The sequence below is a fragment of the Schistocerca serialis genome, chromosome 2 (assembly GCF_023864345.2).
Source record: "Schistocerca serialis cubense isolate TAMUIC-IGC-003099 chromosome 2, iqSchSeri2.2, whole genome shotgun sequence".
In the NCBI taxonomy this organism is placed as follows: Eukaryota; Metazoa; Arthropoda; class Insecta; order Orthoptera; family Acrididae; genus Schistocerca; species Schistocerca serialis.
The window spans coordinates 479,352,982-479,376,721 of NC_064639.1; the positions used below are offsets into that span (position 1 = coordinate 479,352,982).

A 23,740-nucleotide genomic window follows, 5' to 3' on the forward strand; every position below is an offset into this window, starting at 1 on the left:
CCTTTTTGCGTGCTTCATTTACTGCATTTTTATATTTTCTCCTTTCATCAATTAAATTCTATTTCTCTTCTGTTACCCAAGGATTTCTATTAGCCCTCGTCTTTTTACCTACTTGATCCTCTGCGACCTTCACTATTTCATCCCTCAAAGCTACCCATTCTTCTTCTACTGTATTTCTTTCCCCCATACTTGTCAATCGTTCCCTAATGCTCTCCCTGAAGCTCTCTACAAACTCTGGTTCTTTCATTTTATCCTGGTCCCATCTCCTCAAATTCCCACCTCTTTGCAGTTTCTTCAGTTTTAAACTACAGTTCATAACCAATAGATTATAATCAGAGTCCAAAGCTGCCCCTGGAAATCTATCTGAGACCTTCCAGTATCTCTAGGGTTCTTCCATGTATACAACCTTCTTTTATGATTCTTGAACCAAGTGTTAGCTATGATTAAGTTATGCTCTGTGCAAAATTCTACCAGGCGGCTTCCTCTTTCATTCCTTACTCCCATTCCATATTCACCTACTATGTTTCCTTCTCTTCCTTTTCCTACTATTGAGTTCCAGTCGACCATGACTATTAAATTTTCGTCCCCCTTCACTATCTGAATAATTTCTTTTATCTCATCAAACATTTCATCAATCTTTTTGACATCTGCGGAGCTAGTTGGCATATAAACTTGTACTACTGTGATAGGTGTGGGCTTCATATCTATCTCGGCAACAATAATGCATTCACTATGCTGTTTGTTGTAGCTTACCCACATTCCTATTTTCTTATTCATTATTAAACCTACTCCTGCATTACCACTATTTGATGTTGTATTTATAACACGTATTCACCTGACCAGAAGTCTTGTTCCTCCTGCCACCGAACTTCACTAATTCCCACTATATCTAACTTTAACCTATCCATTTCCCTTTTTAAATTTTCTAACCTACCTGCCCGATTAAGGGATCTGACATTCCACGCTCCAGTCTGCAGAACGCCAGTTTTCTTTCTCCTGACAACAATGTCCTCCTGAGTATTTCCCACCCGGAGATTTCAGTACAGGACACTAGTGTCTCCGATTTAACGATTGTGTATTGAAAGTGTCTGATTTGTGGATGAAAGACCATGTACGTGCTTCTGAGCAAAACTTGGAGGTTGCTACTACATTGCATATGACTCATCATGATCCAGTTGACAGACTTTCCAGACATACAAAGCAACACCAACTAATACTTGTTTCCAAAACGAATAAACAAATAAATGAAAATGAAGAAACTACCACGTATGTGCCAGAAACAAAAGAACAACGAACAACTTAGTGTGCAAGTCTTGTGGAGTTGCATTACACCTTGAAGACTGTTTTACTGCATATCATATGAAGGAGAAATACTAAGTACCAAGGACAGTGCAAATAAATATATGAAACAAACAAATTTTGTATTTATTTACGTATGTATATCTTCGAAATTTCATGAAAGTAGTAGAACAGGATTGAGAAACCGATGAGATTAATAAAACTTAACAATTTATAATCTCCCAATAATGTCAAGGACAGCCGGCGACAAGCCGAGTAATCTGAATTACTGCTGCCGACGCCAAGCGAATAAATTTGTACGAGACGTACAGATGGCAAAGTGTTTATACTTTTTCATTCTTTTGGAATTGAAAGTGACAAATCCCACCATACTGCATCACCATGGAGCCCAAATAAATGAGAGCAGTCTGTTTAACAGAATTCTGAACTATAATTTAAAAAAATATCTGAACAAAGCCGTGAATAAACAGCTTACAAGAGAATGTTTTCAGTTTCAGCACTAGAAGTAAATTGCCTCTCTTCTCGCATCTCATTAGTTTCGTGAAAGTATCATTCTACTCACTACGCAAAACTTACACATTGCCAATGTATGAGCAGTACAGAAAGTCCACTGTGTCTGCCACTGACCCTGATCTGCGGTTGGGAAAGAGATGGTGGCTGAGAGTGCATAATCTGTTGATGTAGAAAACTGTTTGATTATTGTTGCACCAACAATCCATCTCAATTAGTATACCATTTGTGATGTGGGAAGGTTTTATCTTTGAATAAATCATTCTTTGAGTAAAGACTACATGAAACATAGTATTTTATAGCAGTAAAAGATATTGGCAGAGTTAAAAAAATTCTTTTGTATCCATGGCATTGTAACAGTTGGTGATACATCTGTGTACTGGTGTAACATTATCTTGTGGTGTGAAATTACCACCTATTTCAGAGTGAAGGATGCGTGTAGTCATGAAAAATGTCATTCACGTGCATCTAGTAATGCCATATGAGAATAGTGGGAATCTCTGTACCTTTCTAAAAGTGTACCATACTATACACAGACATTGCCACATCCAGAAGCATCCTTGTAATAGATGTTTAAAAGATGATGAAGGCTGTTGGGTTCTTGCTAATCAAAGTAAGGCTACTGTCATTTTTAAATCTGAACCACGACTTGTCAAGAAAGAGAATGAGCTGCCATTGAGGCTGTTTCAGTTTGCATGTCCATTGCAAACATTTGCTCGTGCAACAGATAGTGAGTGAGTGATAGACATTTCAGTCCTCATCTCATATACACCACAAACTTGTGGGTAGAATTTGTTACTTGTATGTGATCAGTTTAGCATGATCTTAGTCTTATTATTTTTCCCTCACAGAGCAAGGTGACACACAGGCAAGACAGTAGCTCAGATCCCCATCTGGTCATCCAGATTTAGATTTCCTGTAGTTTTCCATAGTTACATAAATCAAATTCCAGGATGATTCCCTTGGCAAGGAGAAGTTCAGTTCCCTTCCCTATTCTGAAAATATGTTCTGTATCTAACAACCTTATTGTCGACAGGATTTTAATTCATAATTTTTTTCCTTTTCCAGTTGTCCTTCATCACAGTGAATATGATGATGATAATTTCCCAACACATTTGAACACCATAGTTATGAGCAGTGCCCGTATGTCTCACAGTATGATCACCCACTCTCAGATATGCAATTTTGTGGTGTATACAAATGAGAAAAGTTGATTGCAGCATTAGGGAGTTGCACTAGATGATTTGGTGAAGCACTACTATAACAACAGGCTCAAATTTATTGTCATTTTTTCCTGAGTTAATGCTGCTTTTGATAAGCTTTCTTCTTTTATCCACATCTTGAACTTTGTTTTGGTTTGGGTAATGACACTGAAATATTTAATTAGAATGAAAGTTGTAAGCACTTTACTCCAAAGATGGCTTCTGTACTTGCGATTAATGCAGATACATGAAGAAATATTTGCAGTAATAATTAATGGTTTGGGAAATAAAACCTGGATGTACACAATAAAAACAATCTGATTATGTAAAATAAGGGAAAGGCAACCAAAAGAGCAAGAGATTGAAAGCTAGTGTTAACTGTTTTCTAATATGTGTTTCTGTGTGCTGTGCACCAGTCACCTGTAGGTAAGTGGTTGCCTTTCTGTTGTTTTATTTTTCTGCCCAGGAATTTCCATTATTGTAACTCTGTGGTTAAATTTTAAAGGACATTGATAGTATTACAGTAGAATTTTCATTTACTTATTTTGCACTGCAAAATGGCACAACACACACCTCCAATACAGCAGATACATTATTAATGTTGGTTGCGCCTGGAGATTTTGATATACTTTTCATCACTGTTTTCCACCTGTGTATCCTACTTCACTTGACTGTCTTATAGAGGGTGTTCCAGTAGGAATGGTCAGTACTTAGGGATATGACTGGAACAATGATTTGAAGCAAGAAATTTTAGTAAACATGGATCTTAAGGGCATACCTTAAGAGCTATGACCGTTTGTTCTTCTTTGCTGCTATGAAACACGTCCCTCTTACTGAACAACTGCTCAGAGCTCGTAAGGTATGTGTTTTAGAACCCATCTTTACTAGACTATTTTGCTTCAAATTACCATTCCTGTTGTATCCCTGCATTTTGAATACTCCTCTTGTGACAACCTGCATAGCTTAATCTGCAGTTTAATGATGTAAGAGAAAGAGGGGTAGCCAGACCTGGTTTGAATCCTTATTAACAGCCAATATTTTGGTACAGTGGCCAGCATGAGTGATGATTTTTAGGCTTTTTGTGCAACTTGGTGGCATTCAGTTTCCAGTTCAGAAAATGTCAGATGCAGTCAAAATACAAAACCATGCACAAAAAGTCTGAAAGACTCTGTCAGATACCACACATGCAAGACTCAGTCAGATACCACACAATACTTTCCCCATTAGGTTAACTGACAACTTTGGCAACAGGAAGGGCAGCCAGCCAGCCAGACAGACAGACAGACAGCTTCTGCCCCTGACTTTTTTGTCCTTATAAGATGATTACATCGTTTATTAAGTGATATTTATTGTGTTGTAGGAGTTTGCAGCCGATATTGCTGCCTGTCTTGATTCCTGGGTAGGAGGAATAAAAACTGTGCAATCTAAACTTCAGCTACGCTGTGCTGATGGGTCTCGATGTGTTGTGAATGACATTGATGCATGTGGTTTAGAAGACTTCAATGAAAAGCGAGATTGTGTAAGTATTGTATATTAATGAAATACGCACTGAAGTTTGTAGAAAGTTATATGAGAATCAGTGAAGTTGAAAGTTTCATTTATGAGAGAATATAAATTAATAAACCTACTTTCAAATTGATGTGTGTGTTTGTAGTAAATGCTTAGTAGCAAGAGAGTAACTTCGTGTCTATCTTGGCCACAATAATGTGTTCACTATGCTGTTTGTAGTAGCTTACCCGCACTCCTATTATTTTATTCATTATTAAACCTACTCCTGCATTACTCCTATTTGATTTTGTATTTATAACCCTGTATTCACCTGACCAGAAGTCTTGTTCCTCCTGCCACCGAACTTCACTAATTCCCACTATATCTAACTTTAACCTATCCATTTCCCTTTTTAAATTTTCTAACCTACCTACCCGATTAAGGGATCTGACATTCCACGCTCCAGTCTGTAGAATGCCAGTTTTCTTTCTCCTGATAACAACGTCCTCCTGAGTAGTCCCCACCCGGAGATCCGAATGGGGGACTATTTTACCTCCAGAATATTTTACCCAAGAGGACACCATCATCATTTACATATACAGTAAAGCTGCATGCCCTCAGGAAAAATGATGGCTGTAGTTTCCCCTTGCTTTCAACCGTTCGTAGTACCAGCACAGCAAGGCCATTTTGGTTAGTGTTACAAGGCCAGATCAGTCAATCATCCAGACTGTTGCCCCTGCAACTACTGAAAAGGCTGCTACCCTTCTTCAGGTACCACACGTTTGTCTGGCCTCTCAACAGATAACCCTCCGTTGTGGTTGCACCTACGGTACGGCTATCTGGGTCACTGAGGTATGCAAGCCTCCCCGCCAATGGCAAGGTCCATGGTCCATGGTTCATGGGGGGGGGGGGGGGGGGGGGGAGAGAAGTTTCCTGTCATCCCGAATAAAGTATTTTCAGAAATCTTGCTTCACAACAGTTTATGATTTGTTGCCATCCGCCATTTAGATTCCCACCTGCAGTGCCGTGAGCTAGAATAGAAATCTTTGCCTGTTGTAAGATGTGACTAAAGGAGTTGTATATTTAGCTAAGGTTTTATGCTGAGAACTCTGCCATTATTAAGACTCTTATACATTTTAGCTCATTTTACAGTCTTTGCCTCTACGTTTTTAGCTTAAATATCACAGAAGTGTGGGCCATTTGGGGAAGGACACCTTAGGAGGAGCATAATCTATCCACCATCCATTGTGGTGTTCTACACTTACTATTAGAGTAAGTTTATGTTTGCATTGGAATCCAGAGCGCTAACCAACCTGTTGTCAGAGAGAGGGGGTTGTCAGGTATCCTTCTGGTTGTAACTCACTCCTGACAATGCAGGGATCACATTGCTGATGCCCGAGATGTAACCTCCCCACATGTGCCAAGGAGTAGGTGTCTGTCTAGTTTGGGGCACCAGGATTCCAGGTAAAGGCTGCTATACTAGGTAGCTCCTGGGGAGAGCCTCTGATCAGAATGGCATCAGGGCGAACATTCGCAGTGAAATGGGTCCAACTCTCACACACCAGTGGTTGTGCAACACGGATGTCAACATGGATAGAAAGCAAGATTTTAATGCAGAGGCATACAATCCCACGGTGGTGTTTTCCTCTTTTGCGATGTCATGAGATGAGAGTCGGGCAAGGAGGATGGAAATGGACAGTATGCTCCGTTCTTGGTACACTCCAGAACTGATAAAGAATCTTTTGCAACAACATAGTCACTGCTTTTCATTGAAAATATTGGTTATTGTGTCAGAAGTTGCTACATTGTAGATGATATGAAATGGATCTTTGCTGATCAGAACATTGAACACCAACCAATTGAAGCACTTCAAGCATGTGACAACTCATGGATGTACTAGTTACTATCTCCCCTCATAACAGATTCAACAGCATTTAAGTAGCACCTTCCATTTGGATCTCAAGTTACAAACAAGTCAAGAACTGCGTGCTAACTTAGAGTGGTGTGGAGATCATGCTGATCATCACGTCCAGAGAGGACTCGAGGATAATAGGGTGGACAGTGGAAATTTTTACATGGGATAGTTAAGGTTACGGGTTTGTAGGTGTGTTGTCAAAGCCCTCTTTCCCTTCTCCTATAAGATGTTTTTGTTGCCAGAGGTTTGGATACATGTAGTCCCACTGCACTAATGACAGTGCTTGTCAGACATGTGGCAGGACAGTGGATGAGGGCAGCCCTTGCAAATAACCCTTCACATGTGTATCCTGCACAGAATGCCATCCCCATTGTTCGCCACCATGTTCAGTTGTAAAGAGGGAGAAGAAAATCTAGGAATATGAACCAGTTGACCTCCTTATCAAGACACCAAGAAAAAGTTTGAATGACACATCCCAATTGATGACAATGCTATAGGTAGTAGTCGGACTGCAAGCATGACCCATGTAGGCCATGTAGATCGTGCCATTGTGGAAGAAGAGCTAGGTGCAAGACCTGTTGATACCCCCTCCCCCTCCCCCCGCCTCTCTCCCTAGCACATCCTGTTGCAGTTCCTTTGCAGTCTTATTATGCCCTGTTACAGGCAGAGCCATCTGCGTATTGTAAAAAACCTCTTCTCCATCATTGTACACTACACACAACTCCTCTTCCTGCAGCCACAATGAGTTTACCAGTGCTATAGTTCTATCCCATGTGCTTGCTGCTTTTCCATCTCTACCTTCACCTGTATACAACAAAAATGAAACAAAAAAATCATAAGAAACATCACAGATGATGGCTCTGATACTTGTAAGGAGAAAATGGTGAAAGGTGGGGATGTAAAACTCATTAGTATTAAATTTCTTCGATTACAAATTTATTAATTTAGTTTGGATAAAAAGTACCAGAATAAAGCTGCTGAAATAGGTAAACTTCTGATATTTTTAAACATGGCTGATATTAAAACTTAAAAAAAGCTGATGTGGTTTGCTTAATTCTGTTGTATATTATGTGCTCTCGTATTTTTGGACATCTCCTCTAACCAATAGTTTTCATTGTTTAAAAGTTATTAGTTATATATGTTGTGAATTGAAGAAAGAATTTGATATCCAAGTACTCTTCCTCATTATATTTACTCCATAATGAAATTAGTTGTAAATCATAGGTATTTTTTTCAACTAACAGCTGAGTTCATAAAATCAGTACTAGGAATAAGAACAACCTACATAAAGACTCAAAGCTACTTACTTTTGTGCATTAAAGTGTCCATTTTTCAGAAACCTATATTTTAAATTATTTTTGGGCAACTGTAAAAATGTTCAGAAACTAGAAAGAACAGTTTAATGTGGGCCTTTTGGGCCTAGTTGGTTTCACCTAGTCTGTTGATGAAGTTCTTGGAACCAGTTTATGTATACATTTTAGTGTATAAGAAATCATTGTAAATTTGTTCATTTGACACTGCTTGGTTTAGTTGCCTGGGAATTATGCTTCAGTATGCAAATATTTACATACCTATAAAAAGAATTGTCTATTTTTAATTGAACATTAATTTTTAATTCAGTTGTCCTTATCTGTGAGGTCCACGTCATTTGAGAACATCCACAGACTGCTCCTCGCTACAGTTCAAAGGAATGAACAAAATGCTTAATCTCGCAACATACAATTATCCAGTGTTATGTAGTAGGTTGTTGTATTCTAGTTTAAAGTTCTATCTTGATAATTTGATTTTTCAGGAATGTGAGTTTCCTGGTCACCGTGAAGACTTTTACCCAGGCCAAACTCTGTGGGGACCTCTACATTGTTTAGAAGAAGCTGATTGGGTCCACTGTACAAAAGAAATGAAGGCAATGCGTTCGAAACCTAACAAATTTATCAAAGTAGTGGTTGAAGAAGTTAAAACTGAAAGTGTTGGCGTGCACTGGCAGTGTCGTGCATATTCCCGTGAAGGAGCAGGCAATGACAAGGAGCAGCCTAAATTTTTAGTGCAGGGAGAAGACTTGAAAAGGTTTGTACCCTTTCTGTTCTGTTATTTAAGTTAACTTGTAATTAAAAGCTATTGGATTTTTGTGTAGTTGAAAATGAGTTTCACTGTTTTGCACTTCTTCTGAAACCATACTGATCTTTCCCAGTATCTCATCAATTTTTCGGTCTGTTGTTTTGTGTATTAGTTTTGACAAAACCTACAAATCTGAGTCATTACAGAATTCTATTGTTCTCAGATTTGTGTGTGTATATATATATATATATATATATATATATATATATATATATATATATATATATATATATATATATATATATATATATATATATATATATATATTACCAAACAAAAGCGCTGGCAGGTCGATAGACACACAAACAAACACATACATACACACAAATTCTAGCTTTCGCAACCAATGGTTGCCTCGTCAGGAAAGAGGGAAGGAGAAGGAAAGACAAAAGGATATGGGTTTTAAGGGAGAGGGTAAGGAGTCATTCCAATCCCGGGAGCGGAAAGACTTACCTTAGGGGGAAAAAAGGACAGGTATACACTCGCACACACACACATATCCATCCACACATACACAGACACAAGCAGACATTTGTAAAGGCAAAGAGTTTGGGCATTTTTTGGGCAGAGATGTCAGTCGGGGCGGATGTACAGAGGCAAAGATGAAGTTGAAAGACAGGTGAGGTATGAGCGGCGGCAAATTGAAATTAGAAATTAGCGGAGATTGAGGCCTGGCGGATAGCGAGAAGAAAGGATATGCTGAAGGGCAAGTTCCCATCTTCGGAGTTCTGACAGGTTGGTGTTAGTGGGAAGTATCCAGATAACCCGGACGGTGTAACACTGTGCCAAGATGTGCTGGCCGTGCACCAAGGCATGTTTAGCCACAGGGTGATCCTCATTACCAACAAACACTGTCTGCCTGTGTCCATTCATGCGAATGGACAGTTTGTTGCTGGTCATTCCCACATAGAACGCTTCACAGTGTAGGCAGGTCAGTTGGTAAATCACGTGGGTGCTTTCACACGTGGCTCTGCCTTTGATTGTGTACACCTTCCGGGTTACAGGACTGGAATAGGTGGTGGTGGGAGGGTGCATGGGACAGGTTTTACACCGGGGGCGGTTACAGGGGTAGGAGCCAGAGGGTAGGGAAGGTGGTTTGGGGATTTCATAGGGATGAATATATTTTTCCCACGTGGAATGTTTCCCTCTATTATATTCATATATATATATATATATATATATATATATATATATATATATATATATAAAAAAAACAAAGATGAGGTGACTTACCGAACGAAAGCACTGGCAGGTCGATAGACACACAAACAAACACAAACATACACACAAAATTCAAGCTTTCGCAACAAACTGTTGCCTCATCAGGAAAGAGGGAAGGAGAGGGGAAGACGAAAGGAAGTGGGGTTTAAGGGAGAGGGTAAGGAGTCATTCCAATCCCGGGAGCGGAAAGACTTACCTTAGGGGGAAAAAAGGACAGGTATACACTCGCACACACGCACATATCCACCCACACATACAGACACAAGCAGACACTGCTTTTTGTGAATCTGGTGATGAGCCTTAAGTTTCATAACTGTTGGGCACTAGAGAAAATAGCTGTTTGTTTACTATATGGCTCACTATTTTTAGTAACTCCACAAGCAACAGCAGTGTTTTACTGTGCAAACTGTGTGTACATAATAAAAACAGCCAATTCATGGTGCTCAGAAAGTCTTTCAGTTGACTGGTGGCTGCCCCTACCTCTCAACTTGGGGAAATTTCAACTGCAAAGTTATTTCAATCAAAATATAGCTAGCAATTTTCTTGCAGATTTCATAGGGTGAAGGTTTCAACAGTAGACACACAGTATCCCTCACTGTGCGCTTTACGTTGGTTTGTCGTGTATGTGTTTAGATGTACCCTGAACACCAAAAATTCAAATTTAGCTTTTTCATATGCCCAGACATTTCCAGATCAGTAATTACTTTTTGTTTTATCACCTAAGGAACATTTTTTAATTAATTCATTTGGAAACCTTATTTTTGTCACTTTGTCCTTGCTGTTTCCAAATTACAGATAACACAAAAAGGTGCATTGATCCTTTCTAATTTGTAAACAAATATTGATGGTGATCTGATCCACAAATGAAATGCTGCATCTGGGATGTGTGATGTTGCAATTGAGACATGTTCTTGGTTTTGTTGACTTCAGCCTACTAATCCAGAGGTTTGGGATTCAGTCCTCAGTTCTAGGATTTTTCTGATACTTACAGATTTTTTAACCTCTTGCAGTGATACTAAGTGTATGAAAAATACCAAGTTGTGCCATGATTTAGAGTTCACATTAAATCTGTTACTGGGCTGGGTAAATAAGTTTGAGTGTGGGAGGGAGAGAAGGACATAGATTCTCAAATAGGAACATGCCTAATAAAAAACTATAGTGTTCAAATGAACCATACACTTGCCAACTTTTTTAAAGCTGTTCTCTGAGTTTAACACTTTGCCTACATTTGTACCAAATGTTTCAGATTTTATTCAAAACAATATTCGTAAAGCAGGGTGTATACGACCCGGGAGATCTGGGAAAAACCCGGGAATTTTTTTTATCCAAGAGAAAACCGGGAAACACCCAGGGATTGTTTAGAATTCTGGGAATTTTTCATTGTTGTAGTTTTCAGTTAAATTTTTGTGATTTTTGGCTGATAAGAACCGATACTCTAGCAGAGGATATTACTGTATCCTGCTACTGCAGAATAATTCTGCAGCAACAAAACATGAACGAGAGGAAAAAAGAAAACGAAAATGAAACTTAAGTTGCAAAGGAAATGCGTTATATATAACAAAACACAGTGCTCAGACGAGCGTCTGCCAACAGCAAAGTGTGTCAAAGGCTTTAGAAAGACTATGCAATGCTTCGTAACAACAAATTGCCTCCAATGAGCGTGACATGACAACTGTTTAAATTAGATTCGTTTGAGTAGTTGTGTGCATTCTCTTGGGCATGCGCAGTTGCTTCTGGTTACAGAAGTGTGGCTGGGTGCAACTATCTAGTATTGTCCCGGTTCGGAAATATCGTAGATCCGGGGCTGATGCACAGAGCAGTCTGAGTTGTGAGTTGTCTCCACGTGACCAGTGTTTACGTTCAGTGGTTTTGTTGTTTCCTCCATGTTTCTTGCTCTCGTGTTAAATGAAAACAAAATGTATTTTTGTGGCCGGGAGCTAGCAAATGAATTAAAATATGTTTGCATAATCACGGAAGGCTAAAATATGTTATTAGTTTCAGATTTTATGTCCACCTTTCTGACCAGAAAGCATTAATCGCGTTGCAGAACAATGAAGTTATTTTTGTCGGTTTGCTAAAGAGATTTGGCTTTTATTACATCTTTTCCGTTGAGGCAGTCAATTTATTTGAAACAGTGTTTAATTTCACACTGTTGGCAACTGCTGCATTTCAAGTGCACATATGGCATTATGTGATAATAAAGAACCAAAAGTGAGATAATACAGTACTGGTACTCCAAGAAAATTTGCATCCGAATCTGGACATACGAATGTGCACTTAAAGCTGAATTATGTATTTTAGTATGGTTCACGAAATTCTGATTCTCTTGAAGTATCCTCTGATGTCTTGTTTCTTTTCTGTCATAATGTAAGATCTTTTAATGTTTTACACATAGGAACATAGGGTTTCCTGCGTCATCGCGGCTGCGCAAGCATGGTGATGCCCGTTATCTGGCTCTCTCTGACAACTGCTGAAATGACCCTATTTCTAACAGGTTGTGGGAAAATGTTGCAATTGGTGGTTTGAAAAGTGTTACATTCAAAGTAAATTTCCGTTTACGCAAGATGAACTATGTGCGAGAATGTATGATGAATTTCTTAAATCTCAAAGCGTTTGACTCTCATTTAAAAATCCACTCTTTGAGGACGACCATTTAGAAGAATTTCGAGCCCAGAAGATCAGACATTTACATCGTTATTAAAGATTTACTGGCACATTTGTTTGATGTATCTTAAAGTGTAACATGTGCATAAAAGATCAACATTATATTTGGAAGCTTAGTTTCTCTTCCAGTTTATTAATCTTCTTATGTGAATGCTATGTATATTAATGTAAACCATTAACTTTTCTTATTTGTGTGTTCGTGCTACTTAAGAGTGATCTTGTTATTGTCTGACTGCATCACATGTCTTATGCTGTCATCAGTTGGTGAGATCACACGACATGAGCTATGACTGGCTTACAAAAGTGCATCGCAATCTCGATTTCAATGCTTTGGAAAGTGACATGCAGTGTTTGTTGGAATTCAGATTTATATCTTTGCAATATGAAAAATGCAGCATATGTGTTGCTGCACATCAAAGGTCTTTCAAAACATGTTCCCCCACCCCCAAGTTTCGTTTTCTAAAGTGCCGGGAAATTCTACGTCGGTATATAAAACCATAAACATTCAAAGGATTGATGAGTTTTACAGTGCCGAGGAAAAGTGTACTGTCACTTAACTCAGAAAAAGTGTATTTTCGCCTGGGAGAAAGTGTATTTTTAACCGGGAAATCTGGGAATTTTTTTTTCCTTGTCCACATATACACCCTGTAAAGAGAACTGAAAACCAAGAACTTACCAGCTGCTGACATATTGACGTTTGATCTGCTTGTGCCTGTTAAGTAGGTATTTCATAGACGTTAAATTTACGTGGCAAAAGTCAGATATACAAGGTTAAATAGAGAAAACAAATGAACATTGAAATTTTGAAATATGGGTAAAGAGTAAATCATGTTGTAAAATTATCAAATAAGGATTAACTTACATGAAATAGAAACAAGCAGTTTTAAAATTATCTATTCATAACCATCAGAGGGGGGGAAAATGTATGCTACTTTTCATTAGCATTTTTCATGTACAGTGTTGTTCATCTTGTCCAAATAAATCAACTGATATGTGACATCCTTTTTTCAGACTGAAATTGCTGAATGTGTTTGAACCTTGCACATTGCAAGTTGGTGACCGAAATTTCTATACCTTCCGTGATGAGGATACAGTTATCACCAAGGAACAGTGGAGGCGATCTCAACGTGAGCTTATACTGTCATCAAATACAATTGTCAATGGTCCAAATAAGAGGAGCACAAGGCGGCCACGTGGTAAGCATTTTTTGTTAATGACTTTCTCCAGTAGTCTCGCAAGTACAGAAGTATTATTTCCAGTGGCACACGTACTATCCCCATATGAAAATACAGTTGTTTTAATAATGTGTACTGTCTGTAGCAGAAGTTTGGGCAATTACCAATCACTTATTCATATCTCTCTAAAAATTGCTCTTGAATGCTGTATCAACTTCTCCATTAACCATGTATATTAAAGTGAAGTATGATTTGGACTTATTTTTCCACTTGACATTCAAATAACTACCAAGGCATTCACCCAGTAAGAAATGATGGGCAATCATTTACAAGGGGACCAAAAGGGAGAAGTTAGTCAGATATTCAGCAGTATTTATTTACTTATGTATATACCATTGATACATACAGCAATGAGCATGACTTGGATGTCAAACTTATCAGGATAATGATTACATCTATTTACATGACTAATCAATTACAATATACTATTCAACAAATTTACAAACAAATACTACAGTATTATGAATAAAACAACAAATTACTGTTTTCTTCACAGTTCAGTGGTGACATGTTCAAAAGTTGGCTGATACTGATGTTATCATTGTACAGTTCAGCTGTACATACACAACAAAAATAAAATTTCCATTATGCAGAAACTGAATTAAACAAGTAATATGATCCCCATAAAATACTTGTATTAACATTTGACAGTAATGAAATAGTTTACTATATCTTTTCTGCGATGAGCTCTCATTCACAGATTCCTTAACAGAGTAGAATGAATGAGAGAAAAATTAGCAGAGTTTATTTTTGAAAAGGGATTGAATATTCCATATGTTTGTAAGTTCAGTGGGACAAAGTGTGTGTGTGTGTGTGTGTGTGTGTGTGTGTGTGTGTGGTGTTCTTCTCTCTCTCTCTCTCGGTCCCCCCCCCCCCCCCCCCCCCCCACCAGCATACTTAGAACTGCTCTGTACCAGGACCAGATTTTTTGATTAATAGCATATGTCATTCTTATGTTTGGTGTCATGCATGTGGACTGTATGTGAAGGTTATACGAGGAAAAATGTATTGGAAATACAGTGGTAAGTATTCTCAGTTGGCTAAACGGTTCGCGTTGGGGGCTTCTTTAACTTACTGTACAAATTTTTCCAATCACTCTTTTTCTAAGCAATGAAGATTCTTGAGCAGGAGAAGAGTTTGCCCTGTAGGTAATCCCTTGTGGCATGATGGACTACACATAAGCAAAATAAGCTGCCTTTGTGACCATTTGATCACCAACATAAGAGAGTACTCGTAATGCAAAAGCAGCTGAGCTCGATCTCTTCACAGTTTGAAGTGTGTAATGTTTCCAGTTTAGTTTGCAGTCTAAGTGAAGACCCAGAAACTTGCTGCTATCAACTGTTGGTAGCTACTTGTTATTTATTGTGTGCCAGTGTATTCCTTTAACTTGATCGAAATTGTGTAAAATTTGTCTTGCTTAGCTTGGCAGAAAGGGAGGTAACAGTAAACCAGTTACAGAATTTCAATAAAATGTTTGTGATGAATATGGTTGATAGATTTTTCTGTTACAGTGCTGTGTCATCTGGAAACATAGTAAATTTACACTGATCACCATTCTTACCTGCAAGGAGGTCATTTGCATAAATCAGAAATAATAAAGGTTCCAGAACAGAAACCTGTAGGGCGGCACGATTTACACCCCAGTCTGATGTGCTAATTACTCCAGATTTGCAATCCACAGCTTCCACAGTTATTTTCAGCTTCCTTCTGCTGAAAATGGATTTCTGCAGCAACTTACAGATGTCATACTACTTCTAATAGTAGCTATTGATCCACTTTGCAAAAACCGTTAGTGAAATCCCAGAAGATACCCCCTGGTAAATTGTTCTTGTTTAAGAACTTCACAAATGTGAAGATTGATGTTCATTCACAATATTGCTTTGAAATTCAAACTACCTTTTCTTCAAAATGTCCAGTCATTACACACTTCAAATTTTTGAATAATTTTGAAAGTACCATAAGAAGTGGAAATTTTTCTGTAATATTTCTGTAGGAGGCATTCCTTCACCTCACCCCGCCACCGCTTTTCTTTAAAGAGGTTTTACATTGGCATATTTCATCCTTTCTGGGTATATAGGTATAAATCTCAGTATTCTACATACTTATGTTTCACTAGAGTAGTGTTTCAGTAAGTTACTTGCATACAGACAAATATTTATTTTTTAGTGAGAGAGTGGTATCCTTCACTTCTCTGGTGGGTATAGGAGATTACACTAAAGTATTTGAAGCTTACAGGAATTGACATCTTTGCTTGTTCTGCTTTATAGTATCATACTACTTTCTTCTTTTATGAGAGGTTTCCCACTATCATTATACAATTGCACCTGGTTATTATTTTAATTATATTTCATATGTAGTGCAATAGAAGACACTCTTAATTGCACTAAAGTTATGTCTGTCATAACCTCCATTCGTCTTCAAGAATTATTAATTGTTTTTATGAATCAAGTCTTCTTTTGACTCCTAGAGACACTATGAACAATATCCTTCCATGCATTCCTGGACGTGGTTTTAGGAATCATATTAGTGCATTCTGTGGTTTTTCTCTGTATTAGACATTCTGTTACTCTGAGCATTACACATTTTTCTAGAGGGTTTTTTGTTTTTGTGATATGTTGAAAGTACTTAAACACGTTGCATACTGGCTGCCACGCCGCGATTATTGTAGCAGTTCCCAGAGATTTTCATAAGATGCGCGCGAAATGAGCGCTTTACTTATTTGAGTGTAGCTGCAGAGTCAATCCATATGAAGTGGTCCAGTGATTGTTGCTTGACCATTTTTAAATATTTTAATTTTTTATATGTGATTGTCCTATATTTGAGAAGTTCAAAACAGTTTTTTAAAATAATTTATCTTGCACCTTTACTGGATGGTGGCCATTTTTATTTGTAGGTGTGCGATGATTTTTCAGACTGTAGACATTAACGAAAATTTTAATATCTCTGCACTGGGTTAAGTTACAACATTGCAATTGACATTTTTAGAAGTGTCCTCTACAACATTGTCTATTACACAAAATACCCTAAATTCAAAAATAACCGGTCAAACTTACCTCCAAAGCTTGGTATCCAAATTTTCAAAAATCCTCTTTTTAGGCTCAAAAATAACAAACATGGAGTGATTTATGAGAGTATATTTTCTTCCTATAGTTAGGTATCATACACTACTAGCCTCACATACAGCAAGAACACTTACAAATGTTTCCATAATTTTTTATGAATTTTTGAAATTTGAAAATTTTCATTTTTTGCCAAGTTTGGGGTTAGTTATCTCAGATAGGACTGAATATAAAAATATGATTTTTGCACAGTTTGTACACCTATGTGATAGCAATGTATTTTAAAAATTTCGACATTGATATCTGACTGTGAACAAATATATGAACTATTGAAAATGAGGAGATAATTCATATTACTCTACAACTGATCTTATGGCTGTTGCCTATTTAAATGGTTTATTGTTTCATTGTAATAATATTTAATTGTGACATGTATTTAGTTAACACTATCACCCAATATTCATTTAGTTTATTTATTTTTAATAATGCAAAATTAAACAATAGGTGCTTTTGCTTTTGTTCTATGGTAATAGAAATGCCCATTTACGTTTAGGTTTATTGTCATTAAAGAAGTACATTATTTCTGGGTGTGGCATTTTTGTAGTCAATCTGTTCTGAAACCTCCATCAGAGGGGATGTACATACAGGGTGTATATGACCCTGGGCAACTGGGAGATCCGGGAAAAACCAGGAAACTTTTTCATCTGGGAGAAAACTGGGAAACACCTGGGAATTTTTTAGAATTCTGGGAATTTTTTAGAATTCTGGGAATTTTTTAGAATTCTGGGAATTTTTTAGAATTCTGGGAATTTTTTAGAATTGTTTTTGTTATCAGTTAATTTTTTGTAATTTTGAGGTAAGAACTGAAACTCTAACAAAGGATATTACTGCAGAGTAATACTGCAGCAATAAAACATGAACGTGAGAAAAAGCAAAAATAAAACTTAAACTGTATAGGAAATGTGCCATATACAACAACAAAATACAGTGCTCATAGAAGCGTCTGCCAACAGCAAAATGTGTCAAAGGCTTTAGGAAGACTATGCAACGCTTTGTAACAACAAATTGCCTCCGATGAGTGTGACGTCATAACTGTTTACATTAGGTTCGTTTTAGCAGTTACGAGCGGGATCATGCGTATATGCAGCTTCTCATGCCTCTTGCTACTGAAATGTGGCTGTTGGCTGTGTAAGCAGCAAGCAGCTAGATGCTACCGGGAAAAATGTTACTGGAGTGCCCAAGCTGCCAGATTCATGCATGTGCAGCAGGCCCAGATCTAAGTGAAGTGTGTGTGTGTGTGTGTGTGTGTGTGGGGGGGGGGGGGGGGGCAAATTCCTATCCTTGAGGGGAAGAAACCTTGTTTCACAAAGCGCCTAGCATCCAGCGCATGTTAGTATATCGATCATTCATATGACTTTGAAACGCATCCCTGTCGGTTTTTGAACATTTTTAAGTTGATTTCTGAATGGATCGTAAGTTGATTTGTGAATGCATGCATAGTGTACATGTCGTCTCTGTCAGGGGAATCCTCGTCGCTTGTAGAAACAAACTTTCCTACAGACAAAAGGGGCTATATGAGCTGAGTGGAGTAATGCCGAACGGATGAGTGCCGATGAGTGTCAACCGCTGTCTGTGTGGTTGATTGGGGTTTGCGAATTATGAGCGTTGTTATAATTACTAGTGAAATCCATAGATTCAGACTATCAGAGTGGAAATAAATGAATGACAGGTAAGAAAGATTACATATTAAAATGGCTCTGAGCACTATGCGACTTAACATCTGAGGTCATCAGTCGCCTAGAACTTAGAACTACTTAAACCTAACTAACCTAAAAACATCACACACATTCATGCCCAAGGCAGGATTCGAACGTGCGACCGCAGCGGTCACACGGTTCCAGACTGAAGTGCCTAGAACCGCTCGGCCACAGCGGCTGGCAGTTACGTATTACCTTCTCTGTGTATCCAAGAAAATGAAATTTTGACAAAAAATTTTTGGCCAGATCGCTGTTTTAGTAAGGGGCAGTTGAACAGCCCCCGGCTAGCACCCACTTTAAGTTCTATTCCGGAAGTAGCACGGAAAATGTGTTGTACGAACACGTAACAACGCCTAACTGGAGAATAATCAGGGGATAACTAAACCAGTGATTCTGGCAGAGTTAGAGAAGTTAACCAGCGAATATGCTTTGACATTGACAGGAATAGTTACAGAATTAGTGATAACAAGACTCTTTGTTAGAACGAGAAAGGAAAAGAAATGGGGACATGACACAAATTATAGAACAATATGATGATAAATAATAGTAGTAGTATGAAAAATTTCGTACTATTACTTTTCGATCTCATGCTTGAGTAACTGGAGCGTATGAATGAAGTGTGAAACCATTTCCTAAAGTAAAGCATTTTGCTTGTAGTAGGCCTAATAGGCATTTGATATTGGTACTTCGTGAATTATATTCTGTCGTTAAAAAATGACCATTTTTGCCAAAACAGTCTCGTTTATTTGATGTGTGTTACAACTGTTGCCGTTTTAGAAGGGCCTATTTTGTTTTATCTAGCAGAGAGTGACAAAATAGGTGTAATCAGACCGAGAAACCACACCAGTCTTGGGTCCTATTTGTATTAACAACTGTTTCAGTATTAGACGACATTTCAATTTTTCATGTAGCAAAACGTTTGACGAACTTTGATGAGGTAAAAGGAAAGCACGCCATGTAAAGCTTTAACAAGATTAGAGAGAAAAAAAAACCTAGGAGCTAAGGATTGAAGAAATGTGTATTGTCTTGCGTCTTTACTGGTTTTATGTATCCTATATTTAATTTTATGTCACACAAAGCAGCAAGTTGTTAGCTGATAGGGAATAAAGAGCACAAATTTTCTGAAGAAGTTTTTTCTTCTTCTTTTTCTTCTTCTTCTTCTTCATAATTGTAAAAAAAAAAGAAGAGGGACAGGATGTCAGACTGGCCAATAGTGAGCATGAGAGGCACCACAAGACATTTTAATTTCCATTGTCCTGAATATGGTTTGATGGCATCCACTACAAAATATACATGTTTCAATTCCACAGAGCTAAATACAGTGACATGCGATATGGAGAATCCTGTGTGAAGAGGTGTGGCACTGCACTTTGGCAGACTTACAACCAAATAACATGTCTTACATTTCCTCGAACACACGTTTTATGCATTAGACTCTTCAAAAAGATGTGCGCTACAAAATGAATATAGTTTTGAAAATTCGATTTTTTTCTAATTTTTGATGTCCTATCTCAAACGCTCAAGGGAGTGGCGGGGTATTGCCCCAGTTCGGAAGTATCATAGATCCGCGGTTGATGTGCAGAGCAGTCCGAGTTGTAGTGGGGAAGTGGGTAGTCTCCACATGACCCGTGTTTGCATTTAGTGATTTTTCTGTTTCCTCTTTGTTTACTGCTCTCACGTCAAATAAATACAAAATGGATTTCTGTGGTTGGGGGCTATCAAGTGAATTAAAATACATTCACATAATTACGGAAGGCTAAAATGTGTTTTTAGTTGCAGATTTTATTTTAGTTTCACCTTTCTGACAGTCAAGCATTAATTGCCTTGCAGAACAATGAAGTTACTTTTGTCGGTTTGCAAAAGAAATTTTCTTTTATTAATCTTTCCCGCTGAGGCAGACTGTATATTTGAAATGAAGTGTTTTATTCCACACATTGTTCGCTGCATTTCAAGTGCATGTTTTCAACTTCTAGCACATATGGCATTATGTCATAATAAAGAACCAAACATGAGATAACATAGTACTGGTACTCCAAGAAAATTCTCATCCGGAAAACTACATTGAAAAGCTTAATATCAGGTCGTGGCCTACTTCACTGGGAATCTGGACGTACGAATGTGCGCTTTAAATGTGCACATTTTAGTATGGTTCACGAAATTCCGATGCTCCTGGAGTATCCACTGTTGTTTTGTTTCTTTCATGACATAATTTTATGATCTTTCAATGTTTTGCATGTATGTACATACGGGCTCCCTGCGACATCGTAGCTGTGGAAGCGCGATGGCACCTGTTATCTGGCGCTCTCTGGCAAATACTGAAACGAACCTATTTCTAACAGGTCACAGGAAAACATTGCAAATGATGATTTGAATAGCGTTACTTTCAAAATAAATTTCCTTTTATGCAAGTTGAACTGTAAGCGAGAATGTACGATGAATTTCTTAAATCACAGAGCTTTTGACTCTCATTTAAAAATCAACTCTTTGATGACCCATTTAGATGACTTTTATGTCGTTATTAAAAATTTTACTGGCACATTTTTGTGAGAGATATCTTACATTGTAATACGCGCATAAAAGACCAACGTTATATATGAAAGCTTAGCTTCTCTTGCAGCGTATTAATCTTATAGACCAATATTATTTGTGAAAGCTTTGCTTTTCATGCAGCAACACTATGTATATTTAAACTATTAGCTTTTTCTGTTCGTGTGTTCGTGCTTCTTAACAGTGATGTTGCTATTGGCTGACTGCATCATGAGTTCTTAGCTCTGAATACCCTCCGTCATCGGCTGACAAGATCACGTGACATGAGCTATGCCTGGCTTACAAAAGCGCATCGCAATCTCAATTTCAATGCTTCGGAAAGTAACATGCGGTGTTCAGTGGAATTTGAATTTATACTTCCATAATATGAAAATATGCAGCATACATGTTGCTGCTTATCAAAGATCTTTCCAAAACTTTTTTTTTTCCCCCCCTGTGTTTTGTTTTCTAAAGCACCGGGAAATTCTATAAAGCCATAACCTTTCAAAGGGCTGATAAGTTATACAGTTACAAGAGAAAATATACTGTCAGTTAACAGGGATAAAGTATGTTTTCATCTGGGAGAAAGTGTATTTTTAACTGGGAAATCCATGAGAAATCCGGGAATTTTTTTTCCTTGTTCGCGTATACACCCTGACATACTTCGAGAGTGTAGAATGTGTTATGTGCTTTGTTCTGTGTATAATTTGTAATTAATTTTGAGAGATTAACTGCAGTGCAACAACATGGATGAACAGTGTTCTGTTGGACAGATAGCAAGTGAAGTGTGCCACAAAACAGTTTACGGTTCAGTTTCAAAAAATCTGAAAAATGTCAATGAATTTGATGAAGACAGACAATCTTTGTTTAAATTTCTAGTAAGTACTTCTGTAACATAAATGTGTCAGTATCATGAGAAGAAATATATTCTGAAGCACAACCTCATTTTTGGAAGAAAATGCTGTGATCCACTTAAAGTTCATAAAAAGTCTATTACTAAAGGTTTGAGGTGGTGGTGGTTAGTGTTTAACGTCCCATCGACAACGAGGTCATTAGGGACGGAGCTCATGCTCGGGTTAGGGAAGGATTGGGAAGGAAATCGGCCGTGCCCTTTCAAAGGAACCATCCCGGCATTTGCCTGAAGCGATTTAGGAAAATCACGGAAAACCTAAATCAGGATGGCTGGAGACGGGATTGAACTGTCGTCCTTCCGAATGCCAGTCCAGTGTGCTAACCACTGCGCCACCTCGCTCGGTCTAAAGGTTTGAGGGAAATAAAACTTGAACATTTGTCCTTGTTATGTGAGAGTGAAACAGCTTCCCAAGTGAAACATAATGTGATTTCTGGAAATTCCCTGTTCCCAAATTGCTACTCAAAAATATGTGTTGTGATTCCAGAACCAGAATCATGTAACCTTGTTAATGACATTTCTATTCCTAATGAGGAAGCTGTTAGCACATTTCATTTTGCTTGTTCTAAGTTAGACGTATCTCCTGCTTCAAAAATAATAAAATTAAGTAGCAGAAAAAGAAAAGCAGCTATTGAAAATAAGGCACAACAAATTTCAGACAAAATTAGAAAAGACTGGAGTCATGCTTTAATAATACACATACCAACATTATTTTTAAAGAAGAAGAAGAAAACCTACCACCAGCATCATCTGACACTGAATATTTGAGCTTAATAGAGAAATTAAAAATTAAATTTTCAGTGACATCCAAAGAGGAAAAAGTTAAAATTTTAAGTTTGTTCCCTGACTCATGGACAAGAGAAAAAATAGTTCATGAATTCAGCGTTTCTCCTCGTTTGGTTAAACTAACCTGAAAATTAGTGAAAGAGCAAGGCATTCTTCCAGTTTTTAGAAAGAAGAAGGGAGTAGGTATAAGTGAAGAAACAATTAAAAAGATCCAGCAGCTTTCTTTTTTTTGAAAACAGTAGAATGTGCCCAGGCTGCGAAGATAGCAAAAGAGTTGTTATAAATTGAGTTAAAGTAACAAAGCAGAAACGACAAGTCCTGTCAAATTTAGATGAACTTTATGTAGCTTTCAAAAATTCTCACCCACAATGCAAAATTGGAAGGTCAAAATTTTGTGATCTCCACCCTAAGTGGTGTATTTTGGCTGGATCCTCAGGGATACACTCAGTTTGTGCTTGTTTATATTATCAAAATGTCAAACTGATGATTGCAGTTGCAAAACTCAGTGATCTTAACTACAAAGAGTTACTAGATTTAATGGTCTGTGACAATAACAGTTATGGCTGCATGATGAGTTTGTGTAATAAATGCCCTGGTAAGGAAACAGGTATTAAATTGTTTCACGAATATGATGAGGAAATGCCAGACAATAATACCTTCAAACAGTAGGTCACAAATGATAGGGCAGAAATGATAACAGTGGTTAAATCTCAGGAAGAGTACTTGGAATCTTTAATTGATAACTTACAAAAACTCAAAAGTCACCACCATGTTTCTAAAACCCAAAGTAAGTTTTTGAAGGACAAAAAAGCACAACATCATGTAACTGAATTCATAGTGCTAGCTGATTTTGCAGAAAATTTTACATATGTGATTCAGGATGCAATACAAGGGTACCACTGGGTCAGTGACCAGGAAACAGTGCATCCATTTATTCTCTATTTTAAAAATGAGAAAGATGAAGTTTTCAGTTCTTCAATTTGCTTTCTAAGTGACTACTTGGAGCACAAAACTTTGTCTGTACATGTGTTTCAAAAGTATGTAATAAATTAC

At 37.7% G+C, this 23,740-nt stretch overlaps 1 protein-coding gene across 4 annotated transcripts in view; it reads left to right on the forward strand.

The window, feature by feature from the left end:
- Positions 1 to 23,740, forward strand: part of LOC126457404 ((E3-independent) E2 ubiquitin-conjugating enzyme UBE2O) — a 221,671-nt gene that overhangs the window by 44,223 nt on the left and 153,708 nt on the right. For all 4 annotated transcript variants that reach the window (XM_050093669.1, XM_050093670.1, XM_050093671.1 and 1 more), the window contains exons 3-5: positions 4,372 to 4,530; positions 8,207 to 8,478; positions 13,426 to 13,610. In XM_050093669.1, the coding sequence (XP_049949626.1) occupies positions 4,372 to 4,530; positions 8,207 to 8,478; positions 13,426 to 13,610 (616 nt within the window). The remainder of the gene's footprint in view (positions 1 to 4,371; positions 4,531 to 8,206; positions 8,479 to 13,425; positions 13,611 to 23,740) is intronic.